The following is a 23,000-nucleotide window of genomic DNA, read 5'->3' on the forward strand; positions in this document are numbered from 1 at the left end:
TATCTGCCTGTCTTCCTTCCTCAATCCTTCCCTCCTCTCCCTCCTTCCCCCTCTTTCTTCCTCTTCCCCGACCTCCTCCTCTTCCTTCTCCTACTCTTTTTGGGAGACAGGATCTTACACTGCAGCCCAGGACAGCCTAGAACTCTTCATGACGTCTGAAACACCTAGTGACCCCCATCTCTGCCTCCCCAGTAGCGAGCACCGCTACTACTGATGGGAGCCACCATGACCTGTGTTTCTGTGTTCTTGGAAAGTCAGTAGATTTGGAAAGCTATGTTTGAGAACAATTCTTTGGAACTTCTTTGGGTCAGAAGATGGATGGTTTGCCACCATGTAGATGTGTGTGCTATGTGCTCGCCTGATGCCCTCAGAGGTCAGAAGAGGGTGTTGGATCCCATGGAACTGGAATTACAGGTGGTTGTGAGCCATTGTGTGGGTGCTGGGAACTGAGCGTGAGCCATTGTGTGGGTGCTGGGAACTGAGCCCAGGTCCTCTGGAAGAGCAACAAGTGCCCTTGACCTCTGAGCCGTCTCTCCTGCCCTGCCTCCCGTGTTTGTATCTTTCCATAATCTCTTTAACGGCTGGCTCAGTGGATGACATTTTGCTGTCTGCCTCAGAGGCCAGCGACTGTCCCATGACAAGCAGGCTCTGGGAAACTCGGCAGTACACCTAGCAGGGTCAGAGACATCTTCCTACTGCTCCCTGCTAGTCCTGACCTCACAGGTGCCTCTGAGAATGACCCTACTGGTCTCTCTGTCCTCAGGCGGCAGTTCACTGAGCTGCCTCTCCTCCAGAAAATTCATGCTATCTTCTCCTGGGGCCAAATTCCCCAGTGCCCACTTGGTCTCATGACTTTGAAAGACTCAATACAAAGCACTAATGATCCTGGTGACCACTGTTGGGGACAGTTTCTTTTTGTCTATTGTATGAGGGTTTCATACATGTATATGATGTGCCCCTTCATTTCCACATGACCCTTTGTGAAGGTAAGTTGTGTGCGGAAGGCCCAGGCCTCATAATGGAAAACAGCTGGCTTACAAAGCAAGCTTAATGCTTTCTTTCCACTGGTTTCTGAAATGCATGGCTTCCTCAAGGACATGCTGCTTCTCTAATTTCTTCAAATGAAGCACAGCATAAAAATTTCCAACTACGTGTTCAACAGCCAAACGAATGTTCCATTTCCTCAAAAATAAATGTTATTTTTGACTTGGTGGTGGAAAATGCAAATATTTTATGTTGATATATTTTGGAAAGTTATAGTAGGAAAGTTTGCGGTTGCTTTCTGGTTAGAGGCAGGGTCCTAATGCAGAAGTCCCGAGTCAAGACCACCACATGGTTTGTTTTCTGCATGTATGACCTTAGAAAATTCATGTCGACAATTCTCTGTGCTAACACAATACTTGTTTAGATGAAGTGATATTTTTAAAAATCGACTATGAATCCAGAAACACTGTACTGAAGACTTTGTTATTGATTTTCAATTCTCAAGGTTAAGTACCACTTTGAATTCTCCCCGAGGAACACTACCTAGTGCAGATGGTCGCTCATGGCAAGTGCAGAACCCAATGTTTTCAATGTTAGAATCATCAATGTTCCAAACAGAGGATTAAAAAATAGGAAGATAACCATCCAATGAATCTTTGTAACGACCATGCTGAGTTCTCCTCCCTACTCCCCCCTTAGTTCCCCAGAGCCCTTCTCCATGCCCAGGGAAGCTGTCTGTGAGGAGTATCACCTGGTGCTTTTGACATCTGGCTGAGCTCAGGGGTGGTCTTTTTTCCAGGGGAAAGGACCAGACAGTAAAAGGGGGGTCGCCATGGAGCCGTCAGAGGGCAAGGGAGGGAATGGGGTAAGGGAGACTGTGGGTGCAGATGTGATCAAGGCACCCTGTATACAGGTATGGAAATGGCATGATGATTTGGTTTCTCTCTCTCTCTCTCTCTCTCTCTCTCTCTCTCACACACACACACACACACACACACAGAGTGCAAATGGGAAGCACCAGCAAGGGGTTGGAGGGTCCTGCAGAGGGGATTAGTGTGTTACTGCCTGTGCCCTGCTTCTGGATGGTTAGGGCTCTCCCTAATCTCTAGCGCCTCTGGGGAGCTTTCCTGAAACCCCAGCCCCGTCATCATAAAGCACCTACCTACGTATTCACTAAAGAGTGTTTTGGTGTGCTCTCCCACCAGCTCCCACAACAATAATCTATTATAATCTATTCCAGACAGATACCAAGCACGTTTTCATGTTTATTGATATGTTACGTAATTCTTTAAAAAAGAGTGAACACGAAACAGTGACATCAAAGTTCACAAGGACAGTAGTAATAGTTATGTAAGTCACAGACAGAGCCCAGACAGTGAGTCAGTGATCTAGATATCAGTGCAGTAACTGAGTTAACAGTCCAACTGCAGGACTTTCATGGAAGCTATTCTACAGTATCTGGAAATACTTTGTTCTCTTAAATAGACACTTAGTCCTTCTATCCTCTTTTATTTGCTTAAAATGCCAACGTATTTCTTAAATCAGGGAAAGTATATATTTCAAATTAATTTTCAAATTACTTTGTCAAAGCCTTGAGGATTTTATAGACTTATTAGTCACTGAGACATTAAAAAACGCTTTTAAAATAATTTAATTAACTCAAGAAAAATACAGGATAATTTTCCTATATTTCAGTCTTAATTTCATTTTCTTCCATTTTCTTAAAAAAACCAGACTGACCTTATAAGTAAATTTTTTTTTTGTGTTTTCTTGCTTTTTAAAAACGTGGGTTTTTTGTTGTTTTGTTTTGTTTCATTTTGATGGTGTTGTTGTTTTGAGCCAAGGTCTCACTGTGTAGCCCTAGATAGCCTAGAAGTCATCATGTAGACCAGGCTGGCCCCGAACTCACAGAAGTCTGCCTACCTCTGCCTCCCAAATGCTGGGATTAAAGGTGTATGCCACAATGCCTGGCTTATTTGAGTAATTTCTAATAAAAACATTTGTAAATAAATAGTGTCTAGTTATTGCTGACTGAAGGGCTTATTTCTTAAAAATATACATCTTAAGCTGTGTTTGTATCCTAATCTATAGCTACTGGAAGCAGAATCTTCAAAGCTGTTTAGCTGTTAGGCCTTGCTTTTTGTGAAGTATGCTTGGTGGTGTCTGGCTGAACACACTTCTCTGTACAGTGGTGTATCTGCGGTGCTTACATCACGTTGACCACACGTCAGCTATCTGCTTTGTTTGAGCAAAGGCAGGACTCAGTTAATGTCTGGCAGTCAGTCAGTCTGCAGCCCCAGTTCCCATCAGAGTGCCCAGGGCACGTGGGTGTGTCTGTGCAAGAGCCAGCCTTGCAAGACAGCTACTGGATATAAACACACCTTTCCCTGCTCCTCAGAAGTGCAGACGACTCTCGTAGTTATTCCCTCCCAGGATGTCTTATCCTAGCTGGTCAGTCCCTAACACATACAGTCAGTTCACAGCTGATGGGAAGCCGCGAGCAAGGAGTGGGCCTGGTGGTCCCCATCTCTGCTCTCTGGGAGGCACAGCTGAATGGGCATCAGCTGTTCAAAGGATCTCATGGAGATGGCTGTGCCTAGTTATTGGGTTGGCCGCTTTAAAAGGTTTCTTATGATCCTGGTGGGTCTCATGCTCAATCCTGGTCCATGTATTCCGTATGTAAATTGCAAAAATGCTACCCATATCAAAATGGACTTTCCAACTGTTTTGGTAATTCTTCGACTATGGTGTATTCAAGATGAAAAGCAAGATGAAAAGCATTAGATCTTCCCCTACACAGATAATACTCTTTCATCCTTCTATTGCTCAAATATTACCATCAAATAATTGGAAATATATATATGGGCAAAAGCTGTGTTAAGTCTGACCTATGGACTCCTTCCCTATCACTGGATACCTTTAGCTGTTCAGTGCTAACATCCACCAACCAAACCAGACTTTGTTTAGTAAGTCAGAGAATCAGATTATTTCCATAGTAACTGCTAGGGAATAAACGAGAAACGTGTCAAAGCGCCGATACCACACTGCATTGCAAATACACATGTGCATACTGCCTATATATTCAGGTCACCTAGATATATGAGAAGGGACAGTTGGTTACTATTGCAGCACTGGCAACGCTGGACATCTTTTGTCCCCATTACCTTTCTGGTAATTATACTTGATAGCACTTGTAGGAAGTAGGCATGCAGATCAGACATTGGTTGTTCTAGGTGGTGAAGTAAATACAGTGCTTGCCAGAGACTAACAGGATCCCTGGGCTGTCCACTTTTCCAGCCCTTTCTGTGTAACCTTCCAGCAAGCTTTCTCCCCTAAGCTAATAGCTTTTTGTATATGCTGTTGTTCAGGTGGCTCGAGCAGGTATCCATTTTGCTTGGCATCAGCTGGCCGGTGCTGTTGTAGCTGTTGGCATCGGAGCTGTCTTTGCAGCACAAGATGCCATAGAGGTGCCTCTGGCACTCGGAGGAGGCGTAGTAGTAAATCAAGGGATCGATGCAGCAGCTCACGCTGCTCACGCAGACACAGAGGAGGTAAGCAAAGTAGGCCGTCTCCGTGGCAGGGCTGTCTGAGAGGAGCATGTAATGCACGATCAGGAGGATGTTGGTGGGCCCAAAGCACACGATGAAGATGCAGAACACAGCGGCGGACAGGAACAAAGCCCGCGACTTCTTGCTCCGAGTGGCCACTGCAGAGGAGCTGAGACACCGAATGATGGACATGTAGCAGACCGTGGAAATGATCAGTGGAATGAGAAAGAAAACAGCGGAGAAGGCCGAGAAGTAGTAGGAGTAAAAGCCTTGCAGCAGGGTCTCATTGAGGACGTCATGGCAGGTGGTGATGTTGAGCCCCGGAACCTGGGTGGTCTGCTCCTTGAGGAGGAGAGGCACCACCCCCATGATGGCCATCACCCAGATGACCAGGCAAGTGAAGTTAGCTCGGCCCAGGGTGCGCCAGGACAGGGACTGGATGGGGTACACGACCGCCAGGAAGCGGTCGATGCTTATGACCGTCATGAGCATGATGGAGGCATACATGTTACAGTAGAACGCGGCGGTGGCGAAGCGACACATGCCGGACCCAAACTGCCAATCACTGCCGGAAAAGTAGTAGCTGATCTTCAAGGGGAGCACGGACACAAACAACACATCAGCCATGGCCAGGTGCAGCATGTACACCACGGCCGGCTTCTTGACCTGCATCTTCAGGACGAACACAGCGATGGCCAGGATGTTCAGAGGCAGGCTGACGACGAACACAAAGGTGTAAACCGAGGGGATGAAGAGCGTCAGCCAGGGGCTGGTCAGATATCCCGAGGCATCTTCCGAGATGAAGGGAGCAGGTGCTGTGGGAGGGGAGCGGCTTCTGTTTAAGTAGATGGCCCTGCCCTCGGGCAGGGCACTTTCATTTTTCTCCTCCTCATCCCCCAGGGGGACCAGTTCAAAGGCATTTTCACTGGGATTCCTGAGGAAAAATGAGCGGGGGTTCATAGTGACATCTGTCGTCTCGGGTTCTGAAAAAGAAAACATTGAAAAAGTGAGCGGAATCCGTTGGCCAAGGAGCCAAGCCGAGGGCACGCTGGTCGGCTTTGTAGTTTTCTCCAGGGGGCAGATGGCTAGGTTCAGGTCATGTGCAGATGGACTATGGCCTTTGTGAGGGAATAAGCTTCTATCTTAGAGTATGGTGTAACATTCTGCTTGGACACAAGCTAACGCCTAGTACCCTGCTCCCCAGTAGGACAAAGGTGAGCAGCAATCACTCAGAGATCAACCTACCTTGCAGACCTCACTTGCCATAAAAGAGCAAAAGGTGCTTTTTCTCCCCTAGCGTTTTATTGACTTTGCTTGGTGTGGTGGGAGAGCGGGCATGCCACACGTGGAGGGGGAACTGCTTCTCTCCTGCCGTGTAGACCCAGGGGACTGACCTCTGGTGGTCAGGCTTGGTGGCCAGTGCCCTCACCACTGAGCCCTTCTGCCAGCCCTCAATAGGTGTTTTCTTCCCTGTTGTAAACCTCACCATCCAGCTCACCATCCAGCTCACCTCCAACTTCTGTGGCTTCTCTTTCCTACCCCAGTTAGTTTGAGCCATCCAGAGAAATCTACCTCTCCCAAAGGAAAAATCCACATAGAAAGCAGAGAGAAATCCCTATAGGGTACAGAATGGGGGCCATTCAGAGTAGGGCCTAGGGCTCTCCAACTCGATGACAGAGGTCCACATGGCAGTAGTTTTTCTCTGTCTTAGTTTGTTTACAAAATAGATGTCCTAAATGTCTTTCCTGTCTAGGCCCACAGGCCCTCTGGTTACTTCACACAACCAGGAGGCACCTGCCACCCCAGTGACACCCCTGTCACCTTGCCTCCTTGCCCAGCAGGTCCATCTAGCAGCAGATGACCTTGGCCAGTTGCACCAGGCCATGATCTTCTTCTAGAACGCTATATGTCTCAAAATGCATACCTGGCCAACCAGGCTCTTTGGTGGATTAACCAGATGTCAAAATAAAAGCTCAGCTATATACACCTCCTGAGCCCACTCACCCATAAAAATTATCCACTTGAAATGATAGAGAAAAGTGACATCACCAGCCAGACAGCAGCTTTTCCTTGCGAAGAGTTTTGCTAAAATCCTACATCTGTTGAGTGTCGGGGAACTGAGAAGTGCAAACAAGAACCACAGAGGAATGGGACGAGGTCTCTGATGCTCGGGGTTGTTTGTGCCTCTCAGGGAAGTTGCAGGAGTTAAACCTTAAAACTGGACAAGTGCAGGAAAATCTCAGACTTGGTTTTGTTTTCTTTAATGGAACCTGTAGATGGATTTTTCTTTGGGCTACCAGCTCCAAAAAACGACATGGAAACTTACTAATTATAGAAGCTTGGCCTATGGCTTAGGCTTGTCCCGCTAGCTCTTATAACTTAAGTCAACCCATTCCTATTCACCAATGTGTTGCCACATGACTTGTGGCTTTTACATCTCCTCCTGCATGTCTTGCTCCCTCTGCCTTGGGCAGGCAACTCGTACTTTGTTCTTCCCAGAGCTCTTGTCCCCAGAAGTCCTGCCTAACCTCTTTCTGGCTAGCTAATGGCCATTCAGCTCTTTATTAAACCAAACACAGTAACACAATAAAGGAACATTCCACAGCAGGAACTTTCTTGAAAACACACTTTCTGAGATGCACAATATAATGTGGTGCGTTCTGCTTCTGCACAGCTGTAGGGTCCTGCAGGGTAAATCTTCTTAGACTAAAACTAAGGCTCCACTGGACGCCCCATCAACGCCCTGAAGGTACCCAGGATCACAGGACAGAAAACAGAACAGGTAGGAAGGGTGGGTCTTGGAAGAAAGGATGGTGTCGGGTTTCCCCCCTCCCCAATGATTTTTAGTTTGAGAGAGATCTGAAGCCAGTGCCTGTGATAACCTGGAATACGTACATGCCCTTTGTCCTAATTCCTGACTTACAGATCTCGAGAGCTTCTCGGAAATCTCCAGGATAAGAATACCTTTTGTATGCTAATGAGCTGACTACTGGTTAGTGGTCTCTAGAAGCTTCAGGACCAAGGATGGTCACATGAAAGCCCAAAGCATGGCTGGAAGGTGGGCAGGGGTGGGGGGAGGGGGAAGGGCTCCTGCCCTCCTGCCCATCTCACCCTATGTATTTCCCCACCTGGCCATTCATTAGCATCTTCTGCAGTATCATTTATGATCAATGGGAAGAACAGGTGAAGTTTTCCTCTGGGTTCCTTGAGCTAGCGGCTCTAGCGGATTACAGAATCCGAGCAGAAGTTACGGGGAACACCTAACACACAGCCTGTATGGTCAGAGTTCTGGAGGTCCAGGCTCAGGGACCTGAGGTTACAGACAGACCTCAGATAATGGGGCTGAGCCCTTAAACCGAGAGCTCTGATTCTATGTCCAGGTAGATGATGTCAGGATTAAATCAGATGAGAAGATTCATGGCTCGCGTCTCCTGGAGAATCTGGGTCTCCTGGAGAATCTGGGTCTCCTGGAGAATCTGCCGGAGGCTAGCAGGGGTGGAGTGAAGGGAAACAGCTTGGATCCCTGAAGGCTCACAGGCATTTAGCGGAGTGCTGCCTAGACAGGAGGGAAGGCACTTCCGTGAACACTGTTGTAAGAGCTGTGGGGACGGCAGGTAGGAAATTCTCAGAGCTGGAAATATTCTTAGTTCTATGGCCAAGTTTTATCCTTGCTTCAAGCCACCAAGGTTTAGGGCATCTGTCCCCATCTGGATTCCTGCTGTCTTTCTCTTTTTACACAGATGTCCAGAAGCTGTGCATGAAAGTGTGACTGAATCTCCAGTCCAAGGCACCACCACTGATAGCTTCTGGTGGAGAGCTCTGGACTGATCTGGGTTTGTATGGTGGAAAGGGGTTTCATCTATTAGAATCCAGGCAGTGATCTAATCAATCTCTGGATCTTGTGTACTGAACTGCTGTCCTAATTTCATCTCCTCTCTTTCATGGCCCCTCAGTACTCACGTGGCCCTCCTGCAGTCTAACACCGCCTAGCCGAGTTCCCTTGAGTTCCCTTATCACCTGCCAAGGTCTGAGAGTCATTACGGGTGGAGATCCTAAACCCTTGTAAGTCCTATTCCTGGTCCATCTCCTAAGTGATCTTAAATCTTGAGAGGGGGATGTCAGGTAGCTAGGGTAGGGATTAGTCACCTTGGAAGTCATCTAGAATAGACTCCCATCTCCTTTCTCCCGGCTAACACTAACCCTAGAAACATCCCAATTATCCCCCCTTCAATCCCAAGATTTAAAACACTATATAAAAAGGTATAGGTGTCAGGGATTTGCTGAAGTCCATTAAGGGAAAGCTACGGTTTCCTGGTAAAAAAGAATGGAATTTGAGTTCTCCCTCTGGCTCCGAGTGGAGATGACATCCTGACCTGGTCCTAAGATGAGAAGATGATCTACTATCGTCCCCTCCCTGAAGAGTCAATCCATCTGGGCCTGTCAATCACCAGACAGTGGTGGCCATTACCCAGGAAAGCTGAAAGACACGCTAAGGAGATGGGAGGAATAATTATCCCTTTAGTGAGATGATGTACGTACCCTTCCCTGATGGCTAACGCACTACTGTGCAGTAGGCAAGCATTAGAGCTCTGCTGTGCAGCGGTGCAGCCATTTACAGAGCTCTGCTGTGCAGCGGTGCAGCCATTTACAGAGCTCTGCTGTGCAGTAGGCAAGCATTAGAGCTCTGCTGTGCAGCGGTGCAGCCATTTACAGAGCTCTGCTGTGCAGCAGCAGCACCATCATTGAAGCTCCCCACTTTTCTGAGTTCTAACTCAAATTGTAACTTTTCCTTCTGTCTCTTTTTTTTTTTTTTTTGGATACCTGTCAAAAGTCTAAGCATACTTTCTCTGACCCTCTGGGCTTTCTCACTTAGTCTCCAAAGTTTACTGCATCCCCTAACCCCTAGCAAATAAATACAAAGAAAGAGGTCATATTGCGTAGCTGCTTGGTCACAAGTTCCACAGTCACTGGGAAAGAATTTCAGGAAGGAAAGTCTTAGATAAGGAGCCCAAATTCCAGTGCAAATTCTGCTCTACGCGCTTTTTTTTTTTTTTTTTTTTTTTTTTTTTTTTTTGAGACAGGGCCACACTTTTTAGCTTTGGCTGGCTTGGAACTTGCTATGCAGACCAGACTGGTCCCAAACTCATAGAAATCTACCTGCCTCTGCCTTCCAAGCACTGGGACTAAAGGCATAAACCACCACACCCAGCCTCTGCTCAAGGTTTTGGGCAACACTTGAGTCATGCTCATAAGGTAGATACAAATAATCTATGCTATAGATAAACAAAACTCCCAAGCCACCACCAAGAAAAACCCCCAAATGGGAGCAGTGTCCACCTACAACCCCAGGGCTTAGAAGGTTGAAGGTAGAAGACTGTGAGGCCAAGGCTAACCTGGATTATATAGCAGACTCTGTCTTTAAAAAAAAAAAGGGAGAGGGGCAGTGGTGGTGCAAGCCTTTAATCCCAGTACTCAGGAGGCAGAGATGTGTGAATCTCTGTGAGTTCAAGGCCAGTCTGGTCTACTTGGTGAGTTATAGGATAGTCATGGGTACACAGTAAGACCCTGTCTCGAGAAAACCAAAACAACAACAGATTGGAATGGTGTTTAAGTTAATTGACCACTGAGAAAGCTCTGTGAAGGAAGGAACGGAATCCAGAGTCTTCAGAGGACAAGGTCCAGAATACTATCTCAAACGATTCAATTTAACAAGAACTGAGGGGCTGGGCTTCTAGCTCAGGGAGAGAAAATTTGCCTAGCATGTAGAAGGCCCAGGGTTTAATTCCCTGCACCAATAATAATAATTACAAAAAAGGGGGCTGGAGAGATGGCTCAGAGGTTGAGAGCATTGCCTGCTCTTCCAAAGGTCCTGAGTTCAATTCCCAGCAACCACATGGTGGCTCACAACCATCTGTAATGAGGTCTGGTGCCTTCTTCTGGTCTGCAAGCATACACACAGACAGAATATTGTATACATAATAATAAATAAATTAAAAAAAAGAAAATCTTTAAAAAAAAATAATTACAAAAAAGTAGGCAGCTGGGCACACGAGCAGATACATGCAATGCCAGCCCTTGGGACACTGCACCAGGAGAACTGAGAATCTCAGGCCAACCTGGGCTGCTATGAATCATCCCAGCTGCAGAGTAAAACATTGTTTCAGATATACCAAAAAAAAAAAAAAAAAAGGGGGAAATGCAATGAACAAAAGGAACTGGAAGGTTCTCTAACCTGATCTTTCAGATAAAAATAAAATCAGGCTGAAGCAACAGCTCAACCATTAAGAGCACTGGCTGCTCTTCCAGAGGACCGGGGTTCGATTCTCAGCACCCGCAAGGTGGCTCACAACCATCTTTAGCTCTAGTTCCAGGCAACTCAATGTCCTCTTCTGGCCTCCAAAGGCAGTGTACACATTAGTACACAGACATACATGCAGGATATGAATAAAATAAAAACCCCTTTCCCTTTATCCCCATATAGAAAAGCTAACTCAAACTGGACTAAAGAATCAAATCAAATACCTGAGAAGATGCAACTCTGATAAGAAATCAGAGTGAAAGCTTCGTGGATCTGACCCAAAGGCGAGGACAACAAAAGCAGATGGACAGAATGGAATGGGAATGAAAACCAAGGCCCCAGACAGCGAAGGTGCCATCAGTGAGAGATACCTTACAGAAGGGAGACAATACTATAAATCGCACGCTCTGCCTGATAAAGGTGTTCCTGTCCAAAGTATATAAGGAACTCAGTCCCTTGTTAGCAGGATAACAAGTTGTTTTAAAAACTGTCACAGAAACTAAATAAGGCATTTCTCCAAAGATAATACAAAAATGCCTGAAAGGTCTATAATAAAATGCTTAGCCTTGCTAATTGTCATTTAAAACCACCGTGAGCCATCACTTCACGTTCGTTAGAATGACTCCGATGAAGACTGACCGATAACAAGTGGAGAAGGCAGGACCCCTGGACACCCGCCAGAGCAGGAAGTACAGCTATTATGGAAGCTGGCACAGAACTTCTGACAAAAGCTAAAACCAGAATCACTCTGTGATTCGGCAGTTCCACGGCCGAGCATGGGCACATAGGAAATGCCTTGATGCTCAGTTCCACGAGCCTGGATGGACGGAGGGTTTCTGGTGATGCAGAGAGGGGAAGTGGGTGCATTCAAACGTGCCCCCCCGCCACACACATACCGTAGGAACCCACATGGCACTGGAAGAGGGACACAGCTTGAAATCACTCATCTGAGAAGATAGAATGCTGTCTCTTGGTCTGAAAACAAAACCGTCTCTGGGCTTAGCAGCTCTGCCGATACTGTTTTCTGACGTGCCCTTCCCGGCATGTCCTTTGTCTGCAGCCTGGTTATTTATCACAGAGATATATACTATACCCCAGGAGACAGATGGTATTTACAGTCTGGAACGAGATAGAATGCATAATCCCTCGACTAAACATCACAGCCCAAGGCGTTACCCTTTCTTCCCACTTCAGATTTGATACGCTAGTTTTTACGAAATTAAAGGATGCCAGAAAAAGTGCATATCAGCGTCACTGTAACACAACCCAGGCACAGTGGCTAGATTCTTCCAACACGCTCAAGACCCTCACACTGGTATTTCAGTTTGCTTACTTCGATTTTCCAACACATCTCAGAGGCCAAAGGGGAAGCGCCTATGAGCTGGCCAAAGCTCTTCTGAATCACCCAGCTTTTTGCTGCTAAGGAAAAGTTAAATTCTGGTTTCACAGAGGAAGCAGCACAAATTGGTTCTTATATGTCTTGCTTGGTAAGTTTTACTTAATGAAGGTTCCTCTGAAGCCCCTGATTGGTTCTGGCATTATTTTTATGGTTTTGAGACAAGGACTCACGTAGCCTAGGCAGGCCCTGAACTCACTATGTAGCTGAGGTTAGCCTTGAACTCCTAACCCTCGACTGTTTACCAACACTCTGGGCTTTGGTTTAAAGATTGAATACAACATATTGCTAACCAGCTTAAACACAGACTAACTTACAGACCTGAAATTAGTGTCAGGCAATGGCTCTTTTGACTTTGCTGAGATCTGGCTGGAAGCAGATGGTGACTAGACACTCTCACTGTCCCCTTAATCCTGGGATTTCAGTGTTCTGTTCCAGGGTTCACGTGCTGTGCTAAGTCTCCGGATGTTGTCCAGATTCCCACAAGGGCAGGTCAACTGTGGCCTGCATTTCATGGAATGACGGGGGAGGAGAAGGCTAGAAGAAAAACGCATGGCAGAAACAGACTGTCGGGCAAAACACCACAGCCTCTCTAGAATGCTCCACTCCCTTCAACTCAAACAAACACCACTCTCCCATGGCAGGAGCCAGGCCCCCTGGAGTAGGAAATGTACAACGCGACCTTGAATACCTCTGAGTATTATTAGCATCGGGTCAAAACCCTGTGACCTCCCAAAGATGGCTTTGATCATCAAATAAATGATGATGGAGACGAGACAGAGTGTCTGTGTGGGAGGAGCCTGCTCAACTGCAGCCAATCAGGCGCAGATGTAAGGAAGCCTACAGGATAGACTGCCAGCTTCCCTGACAAACAGCAATTAGAAGGGGTGGGGTTATGAGGTCCCTTGGTTTGGTCCCCAGGACTGAAGGAGGTGAGGAGCAGTTGTAGATGAAAGACAGAAGGCACAGAGGTAAGTCAGCGATGGAGTTCTTCCATTCTGATCTGCACATAGTACCAACAGGCATTTACAGACAACCAGGGAAGTCTGGGCACTTCACATAGTGGGTGACATCAACAAACTGTTCGCAGAAAGGTGGTGGTAGCATTCCCTTAATCCCAGCACTCAGGGAGGCAGAGGCAGGCGGATCTCTGTGAGTTCGAGGCCAGCCTGATCTATAGAGTGAGTTCCAGCAGGACAGCCAGAGATACACAGAGAAACCTTGTCTTAAAAAAAAACGACAAAAAAAAAGAAAAAAGAAATTGTTCATTACCTTCTTCTGATGATGCCGCCTTTATGGGGAAAGGAGTCTGATAGCTAGGGCTGTATGTGGATTTAAGGATGTGTATTTAACATACTTGTAAAATTTATATCTCTATTTAATAATAAAGTAATATATTTAAGGACAGATCTTGAAGACTATTTGGAGGTTCGGCAGGGAGTGCTGCTACTCGGATAGCAGTCCTCTTTCTTCAAGTAAGGTCCTGCAGGGAAACGGTCTTGGGAGGGACACACACAGCGGTGGGAGGGACCTCCTGCAGGAAGGACACTTGCCTAGCCATGCAGAGCCAATAAATCAGCTGTGGTGAGGCTCAGGCTAATGGATTCCTCTCGGATAGATCATCCTCACATCCTGTGTTTAAGAATGAAGTTAGGTAGCTGGGTGGTAGTGGTGCACACCTTTAATCCCGGCACTCAGAAGGGAGGCAGAAGCAGTCAGATCTCTGTGAGTTCGAGGCCTGTCTGGTCTACAAAGTGAGTTCTAGGGCAGCCAGGACTGTTACACAGAGAAACCCTGTCTCAAAAAGCCAATAAAAACATTTTTAAAAAATTATGTGTGTGCACACATGTGTGCATGTGTCTCGTGTGTTTGTGTGTATGCGTAGGTGAATGAGAAGGTGCTCTCCTTAGACCTAGTTGTGGGTCACCTGACATGGATACTGAGGGTCAAAGCTGTCCTCCGTGAGAGCAGTACATGCTCTTAACTGCTGAGCCATCTCTCCAGCCCCAAACTGAAGTATTGTTGTTTCTGTTTCTCTTTTGTCTTAGTTCTGAGGGAGAGGAAAGTTGTTAAATGTTCTTATGAACACGGCTTTACATTTAAAAAAATCATTTGTTATGACATTTTATTTATTATTTTAAGACAGGGTCTCAGTATGCAGCATTGGCTAGCCTGGAACTTGTTACGTAGACCAGGCAGTCTCGAAACTCATAGAGATCTGCATACTTGTGTCTACAGAGTGCTGGGATTAGAAGTCTGTGTCAACACAACTGGCTAGTACTAACATTTTGAAGACCATGAAGAAATTGGTATGTGGGCAGAGAAACCCACAAACCTTCACGTGTTGAATACCCACTGTACACCAGACACTTCTGCCTTTACCTCATACAGTCCTTTACCTCATGTCTGTGAGATAAGCATTCTAACCTTATAAATGATAATACAGAGGCACAGAGAAGCTAAGTAACTATTTGAGATCATACAGCTAGGTAGCGGAAGAGCCAGGACTTGAACCTAGACAGTGAGGCATCAGGACTTAATACCCTTTGACCACAATGACCCATCCTATCCTTTACTTTATGTTTATTTTGGGGACAAAATCTTCCCGTTGCTTGGGAATTCTGGAGTTCATGGTTTTGGCTAGGTACCAACCCCTGTCCATCACTCAGTCCTCACAGATATGTGGGGGAAGCAGAGAAACACCCACAGAGATGGTCAGTGAAAAACAACCTCTGTATGTGTGTATGTGTGCATGTGTGCATGTGCGTGTATATGTAAGTGCAACCGTGGGTGTGCACGTAGAGCCTAGAGTAGGCCACCGAGAGTCTTTATCTGCTGCTCTCTGTGGTATTGCTCTTAGACAGGGTTTCTCAATGAACAGGCAGCTCTCCATTTTGGCTAGGCAGGCAGACAGGCCAGAGAGCTCTCAGGATCCTCCGATTTCTGTCATCGGATGCTGAGGCTGGGTGCTTGTGACTCGAACTCAGGTCCTCCTGCTTGCACAGCAAGTACTCTGACTGAACACCATTTTCCCCAGACCCACAATCAAATCTTTAAACCAGTAAGGCAGGGCACAAGGCAGATGCCCTGGAGGCTGCCTGTCTGGCACACCCTGAGGTTTTCAGGCAGGCCAGGAGGAGCTGGTGGCAGGCCAGCTACAGGAAGTCATTATGGTGTTTCCAAGGCACAGGGATGTGCACACAAGTCTGTCGGGCTCTTACCTACGGTGCCTGGAGGCAGGAGACTGAGGTGGGGTTAGAGGATGCTCACAGGCCTCCCTGAGAGCCACTGGGATTCCCTGACCTTTGACTTTCCTCATCCCTGCTGGTCTGTTCTCTGCCCTCAGTCACCATCCCCAAGATTCCTGTCCCAGGAAAGCTCTGTCTAGACTCTCCTCAACAGTGACCAGTTCACAGTCAGGGATCCCCAGCCCCTCTCGGACTGCACTGCCTGCCTCGCTGCATCAGTTCTGCAATCAGTGGACCTGAACTGCAATGAATGGGTCCTAGATAAGATAGAGATTCAAGAGTGGTTCTTCCTTCCGAGACAGCAGGGCTCTTCTGGCAAGGCTTGGATTTTGCTCTTTAGGGACGAGTCACTGTCCCAGCTACGCTAGGTTTAAATTCCAGTAGAAACTGAGCAGTGCATATGAAACTCAACTGGAGGATTCCAATAAGTTTTTACAATATTTAATTTTTATTTGCAATTGTGTGTGTTGTGTGCATGTGGGGTGGGTGTGTGCACGAGTGTGGGTGCCCTTGGAGGCCTGGGGTATCTAATCCCCCTGGGGCTGGAGTCACAGGCAGTTGTGATTTGGGTGCTGGGAACCAAAGTTCCATCCTCTACGAAAGTACTGTGCATTCTTAACTACGGAGACATCTTTCCACCCTCCTAGGCATTTTGTTGGTTTTTGTTTTATTTTAACTGGAATAGTGTGGAGAATGGATAGCGCATGGTAAAGGTGAGAGCTTCTCGGCAAACTCTGCTTTGTATGTGTTATACAACACGGGTGCCATGTATGTTCTTGTATATGCCCCAAGTGTGCCTAACGCAAAATATATTTCTTATTCTTATGGTTGGTTAGAGAAAAAAAAAAACACTTTTCTGTAGTACTCTAAAATTCGATTAGCAATTTGTCACAAACTTTGAACACACCTTCTCTAATGTCCTTTCCTAAAGCCTCACAGGTTTGTTTGTTTCTACACGCAAATCACAGGTTAGTTCTGCAGTTTAAGACAGCGAGGTTACTTTTGAAAGTAAATGATGCATGCACAGCTACAAAAGATTTGTAGGATACCTTAGGATGCAGGACGAAACCCTTCATTTCAAAACCCGGGGCATAGTGACGCATGCCTGTAATTCTAGCACTTGGGAAGCTGAGGCAGGTGAGCTGCGGGTTTAATGCCAGCCTGTGCTGCACAGCAAACCCTGCGTCAAAAAACCGACAGGCCTGGAGAGATGACTCTGATAAAAAGTGCTTGCTGCCCAAGCATGAGTTCCCATGGCGATACTCATGTATGACTGTTATCCTAGGACTGTGTGCGCGCATATGTGTGTTCATGAGTGTATGTGTGTGTGTGGGAAGGGGTCATTGGGACCTGCTGGCACAGGCTTGCATACCCCCCCCCCAACTTGGTAACTCGAGTGGGTTTGGCAGAGAACAACAAGGTCATGGCTGGAGGACGAATCTGGGGAAGGAATCCCGGAAATCACCTGGCTCACAGGGAGTGCCATTTACTCTACAGTTCTACCAAGAGGGAGGGCAAAGCCGCATAAAAGAAGCCACAAACCAGAGAAGACTGGCTTTAGAAAGCACAGAGTCTGATGCTAGCAACACGGTAAACACACGCACCTCACAGTTCCCAACATTGTCCTGATGACAGTGTGCTCCTATGGAGTCCCATGGAAGCAGACCCTGGGAACTTAGGGAGCCTAGTGAATGGATTTGTCCCCAGAAACACAGGGCCACGTGTGGATGGCGAAATCCCGAGAACAGGTAGAGCACAGATAGAAAAAGCAAACCAGCCGTGGGAGAGGGCAGGTGAAAGGAGGCCTAGGCACTGACTCTCACAGGAGTCCCAGGGTTCTTTCCGGGATGGTAGCTGCTGGAACTCGGCGAAGGAAGTGGTGACTACACCAGACTTCCGGGCGGATGACTGTATGTTCTGAGGATTTCATCTCAATCGCAAGAAATAAATAATCTAAGGAGGGAGATAAGATGTGGGGAACAAACAAAAAGACACAGACAGACTGACAGACAGGAGTCCCTAGGGGAGAAAGGGACGTGGTGGGCCCCAAATGAGGAGAGTTACATACAACGCAGGCTGTTAGAAATCCAGGTTTATGGGAGCTCCATTATTGCTTAGAACCCAGGTAAGCTCCAGTTCGACAGGGACAAAAGAGAAATGAGTAAGGGGGGGATGGGGAGAATAGGAAGAGATATTCTGAACAGCTCTGAAAAGAGCGAGTCCATTGAACAGACACAGCCAGGAGCAGCCAGCACAGGCGCTTCATCCAGAATACCAGTTCTGGTTAAAGGGGCATATGAAGTTGGGGGAAGGCCAAGAGACCTGGGGTGACATGGGGAAAGAAGCCAGAGAAGGCATACAGTCTCAAGGGAAGATAGTGAAGAATGTATAAAAGGGGTGCTGGTGGGGGTGTGTGTCTTCTACAGGGACCCCTCACTTCTTGCTGAGGAACCAGGCTTGGTCTCTGAAATCCCAATGCATTTTGCCACAGTTACTATCAACTATTCCCAAACTTTATATTTTTAATTTTTTTTTTTACCTTCTATCTCTTATAAACTTCACAAACATCACCCCTTACCCTTTAACACTCCCCTTCTTTAATAAATACAAGTCATCGAACCTAAACTACCTGCCCCGGGGGTAAACCGCTTAATGCGCTCGCACGTTTTTCAACAAATATCTCTAGAATATTTGTTCTAGACATCATGGGGATAAACGGAAGTTCATGACTTTCGCAAGGACGACGAGACAGAGACAAAGTGACAAGGCAGGAAATGACAAGATGCCGAAACCGAGAGAAAAGCCGGGACAGGTGGGCAAGGCTGAAGGGAGCTTTGGGGGTACTCCTGCAGCAAGAGAAGATTCAGGATGGGGAGACAGTGTTGGACGTTTCAGGACAGGAACTGTTCACAGTTGCTGGTATGCAGTGGTAATGAGAAGCAGATTTATTTTTTGGTTGATTTTTATTTGTGAGTTCACTTATTGCAACGTGGGCGGACCGCTCCTATAACCATTCCCTGATGGCAGGTCACTGAGCCTCTCTGGGCCTCGGTTTTAGAACCAGCAAAAGAGGATAAATCCTCTTCTTATCATAGAGATTGTTTAAGAGGGTGGAAAGCAACAATGTGGGTAAGAATTCTGCCTGGCCACTTTGCACCTCTCTCTCTCTCTCTCCCCCACCCCTCCCTCTCTCTGTCTCTCCTTCTCTTTCCCTATTAAGTGCCTCCAGAACCCCGTGTGGATGCATTAGCCAACTCTTGTTCAGTAGTCTCTCTGCTTCTGCTGGGGCTCTTCTATCCCTCCTATAAGGAAGAAAATTTACAAGAAGCCTCTGACTTCACTCTCTAAAGGTGCCCAAAATCCTCTGAGGACTCCGCTAGGCACTGATCTGCCTGGGGTGGTTGGGCACTGCCCGAATCTCAAGGTCTGTATTTTCAAAAGGCCTGTCCCAAAATAAAACCGAGGGAGTAACATAAAGTAATGTGACAACGAATCTCTGCAGACACTTTCCATTCCTCCCACAAATGATGAAGGATGGCTACCCACAGGCAGGCAGGCTGGCGAGTTGCTGCCAAACTTGGGGGCCCTGTTTGGGGCACTGCGTTTTCCCAGGAGCATCACCCAAGGCCACACCGAGCAAGGACAGAGATCACGCAACACCCTACTCTTTGTTACCTCTTAATCCTGGTCTTTGGGAGCATGGGAGTGCACATTCTTTCAGCGATAACAAAAAGCCCCCGAACAAAAACCCACTAGATTTTCTTGAGCATGAAAGCCACGACTAGAGGTTCCTACCACATTATCCCTACGAAGAAATTTAAAAATCATTTCCCTCACTTTCTAATTAGGAACTTTACAGGCAACGCCTCTACTTTGGAGAATGGAGGATAGAAAATATTCGATGAAATAAATTGACCAAATGAATTTACTTGGTCAAACAGGCGGATGCTTAAAAACACACGGTCAATAACGAATGTACTGGAGGCAACTTCTCTGCCACAGATGAGAAAATCCATTGAGAAAAACCGAGACTAGAGGGTTTCTGGGAGAGCCTGATTCCTAGGAGGGGGTCCCTTTTCTCGACCCAGAGGAACAAGTTCAGATAACAAAGACACCCTCCACCCCCTGCGTCCAGATATCCCCGTCACCTCCTGGGTACTACTAGGCCTAGCTGGGGACTGCCAGTCTTTATTGTCTTTATTTAATGTTTATGGATTTTTTTTCTTTCACACCACCTTTCCTTCCTTGCAAATCAAGCGAGAAAAAGAGTTCCAACAAAGCAAAACTTAAGCGGGAGTGGTTCCACCTCACAACGAAAGCACCGGATCACGAGACCCTTTCTTTCTGGAGGTGGTCTTGCAAAACAAGCCACACAATAACAACAATTGCGCTGGAGGAGGCAGCTCCGGAGCCCTGGGCCCCTCCTCCGGATCTAAAACCCGGTGACCTGCGGGCTGCACTCCCCAAAACCGAGTCCAAAGGAGTACCGGCCGTGATGGGACGGGAAGGGGATGATGGCACACCCCACCTGGATGTAGCTGGGGAAACTCTAGATCTCGGCTCCAATGCCTGTTTGGCTCCTGGGGGAAACTGAGGCAGGGTTGCAGCCGGGCGTACCCCCGGCGCGAAGCAGGCGCAACCTGACTTCTTCGGATAGCCCCCCCTAGCGCACCGGCCGGCAGCTCTTACCTGGCTGGCTCACGGGGACGCGGGAAGACAGCAAGGGACCGCACAGGCTGAGGCCAGCGGCAACGAGCAGCAAGCGCCGCGGCCCCATTGTCCCGAGGCTGCCCGCGCGGCCGGGCGCCCGCGGTCGCCGGCTTCCTTCGGAGCAGCGCGTTTGGACCTCGCAGGCGACTAGAGGCGACTGCGCGGCCGCGCGGAGGAGTATTTGGAGGCGGTTCGGGGGCGTGGGGCGGGGCCCCGCGGGCTGTGCGCGCGCTCGTAGCCTCCGCTCGCGCCCGCAGCCGGTCGCTCGACCAGATGCTTAGACCCCCGGTGCGGCTGAGCCGCGCGTCTAGGAGTGACTCAGACTCCCCGGGTCCTCGGAAAGCGCCTGCGGCCTCTTCAATGACCCTCCTGGGACGCCGAGCCAGACCGGGACGGTCCCGTCGTGGTGCGCCAGTTCTCCGCCTTCTTTGCGTCTGCGCGCGCTCGCCAAGTTTGGAGTTTAGCTAAAAGTTGGCTAGTGATTTCTGTTTTTGTAATTTAGAGGAGATGCATTTCAAGGTTGATGCTGTGGTGGTAAGGGTGGCCCCAGACGTGTGGGCAGAGTGCTTGATCTTTCTTTAAATACTTTATTTTGCGAGCTTAGGTGGGTCACGTCTAGCCTTTGACCCTCCACTCCAGTGGGCTGAGCCACAGGTACCCATGCTCAGGTTCTCCAAACTCTTGTTGGCCAGATCACGCCTTCCCCGGCGATCCGGGCCCAGCCTCAAAGCCCAGGGCGGTGGACGATGCTTGGGCGCCTCTTACAAGAAGGATGCAGAGCAGCCGGAGGAGGGGCTGCACTGCGGAATTTTAAGGGTCCTTCCCAAGTTCTGAAACCTTACAGTTGGTGCTTGGCTACATTCCAGCATCAGATCTCAAAAAGGGGGAGGGAGATCGTGGTTGAGGCCTGGCCAAGGAGGAGCCCGCATCTCATTTTGCTTAGAAAGTGTCTGGTAGGGGACACTTAAGGACAAAACAGAAAATGGATCCTGGTCTTGTACCCAGACAGACGGTTGCTGACAGAGCTGAGCCGCAGCCCCCGGGAATCAAAGCTCAGGACTCTGAAATACAATGGTTGTTTTACTAGGATTTCTGTTGTTGTGACGAAACACCATCACCAAAAGCAACTTGGGGAGGAAAGCCATGAGTTGGTTTGCACTTCATTTCACACTGTTCATCATTAAAGGAAGTCAGAACATGAACTCAGACAGGGCAGGAACCTGGAAGCAGGAGCTGAAACAGAGGCCGTGGAGAACCTGGAAGCAGGAGCTGAAACAGAGGCCGTGGAGAAGTGTTGATTACTGGCTTGCCCCCTCACGGCTTGCCCAGCCTGCTTTCTTATAGAACCCAGGACCACCAGTCCTGGGATGGCACCACCCACAATGGCCTGGGCCCTTCCACATCAACCACTAGTTGAGAAAAGGTCCTACAGGCGTGTGTATCTGAGGCCTTTTCTTAATTGAGGTTCCCTCCTCTCAGATGACTCCAATTTCTATGAAGCAGACAAAAAACCTAGCCGGCACAGCGGTATTCTGCACCCCTGGCAAAGGTTTTGAAAAGGACAATATTGCATCAACACTATCATTCTGCAAGTAGCATCCCCAGCATTTCAACCAATGGAGAAAAGACGACCAGAGAGAATCCCATCTCTCCCTCTCACCCTTCATAGGGTGCTCAGTAAGTTATGCCATTTCCCAGCTACAGAACGCTATTTAAAAAATCTTTCCCATTGGAATCGCATGAGAAAGCACATTTTAGAGTAGATGGGAACCATTAGCATATTCTGCACACATTAATAACATGGTATTGTTTCCTTGTCTCTCTAAAATGCCCTTGGGTTTTCAGGTTCATCATGTTATGGACCACAGGCAAGAAAAAGTGCAATGCTGCAATTAACCCAAGGAATACCATAGGTTTTTAAGAGATGTTCCATTAGATTGTAAGATACCCCAAATCCAGAAAAGTAATAAAACAAGTGACAGGGTGTTTGTTTGTTTTTGACTGTCAAAGATATGAAGTATAGTTTTTTTTTTTGTTTTGTTTTGTTTTTATCTAGAGAGGTACATCTAAGCCTCCCTGTGGAAGCCTGTAACCAGGAGAGCCAGACTCTATATGCAGGATACTGTTTTGTCTGTGTCTTCTCCTGGCCTGCCCTTTAGTATCAGAGTTAATCTGTTCCTTGATGTGTCATGCTATCTGTGCATCACTCTCTTGTGCTTTGGGATCATCCTTCAGTAAAATGAGGGTTATTTAGTCACACGCACTGGGATACTCGGACAGACACGGTAACACTGAGATGGTTATTAGCAAGGGTGTAGTGTATCTACTGTGGGCACGCAGGATCAAACGACTCATTCATAAAGCCCTGCATAGAGTGGAGTCATTTTGAAAGTTTTTAAAGATTTATTTTCTGTTTCTGAGTGGCTTGTCTCGTGTGTGTTTGTATCACATGTATACCTGGTACCCACAGTGTTCAGGAGAGGGTATTGGATTCTCTGGAGCTGGAGTTACAGATGGCTGTGACCCACTATGTGGGTGCTGGGAACTCTACAAGAGCAACAAGTGCTCTTAAGCCCTGAGCTGTCTATCCAGCCCCTGGAGTAAGCTTTCCACACCTTCCTAGAATCACATCAAAACTTTTATTTCTGCAATTTTCCATTTAATATTTTGCTGTTGGGAATGAAACTGTAGAAAACAAAAACTGAGAAAACAGGGCCTCTGTGTCTGTGGTCTTCATGATCAATGTTAGGTTTCTGTACATTATTCAGTAAGTGACACTCATACAAATACATACAGGTCTGTACAGCCTTTAAGAA

The 23,000-nt window shown here is 47.5% G+C and overlaps 1 protein-coding gene across 1 annotated transcript; it reads right to left on the bottom strand.

Moving 5' to 3' along the window:
- Positions 1 to 2,236: 2,236 nt before the first annotated feature.
- Positions 2,237 to 20,335, bottom strand: F2r (coagulation factor II thrombin receptor). Its single transcript, XM_048455960.3, has 2 exons — positions 20,164 to 20,335; positions 2,237 to 5,515 (listed from the first exon to the last, which is right to left on the bottom strand). Exons 1-2 carry the CDS (start codon positions 20,249 to 20,251, stop codon positions 4,317 to 4,319), a joined length of 1,287 nt encoding a protein of 428 aa, XP_048311917.1. The 5' UTR covers positions 20,252 to 20,335; the 3' UTR covers positions 2,237 to 4,316.
- Positions 20,336 to 23,000: the final 2,665 nt, after the last annotated feature.

Source organism: Myodes glareolus, chromosome 15 (genome assembly GCF_982192425.1).
Source record: "Myodes glareolus chromosome 15, mMyoGla1.1, whole genome shotgun sequence".
In the NCBI taxonomy this organism is placed as follows: domain Eukaryota; kingdom Metazoa; phylum Chordata; class Mammalia; order Rodentia; family Cricetidae; genus Myodes; species Myodes glareolus.

Coding starts and splice junctions, on each gene's coding strand:
- F2r (XM_048455960.3), bottom strand. CDS start 20,251: ATGGGGCCGCGGCGCTTGCTGCTCGTTGCCGCTGGCCTCAGCCTGTGC. Junction 5,516..20,163: donor CGTCCCCGTGAGCCAGCCAG/GTAAGAGCTGCC, acceptor TTTCTTTTTCAG/AACCCGAGACGACAGATGTC.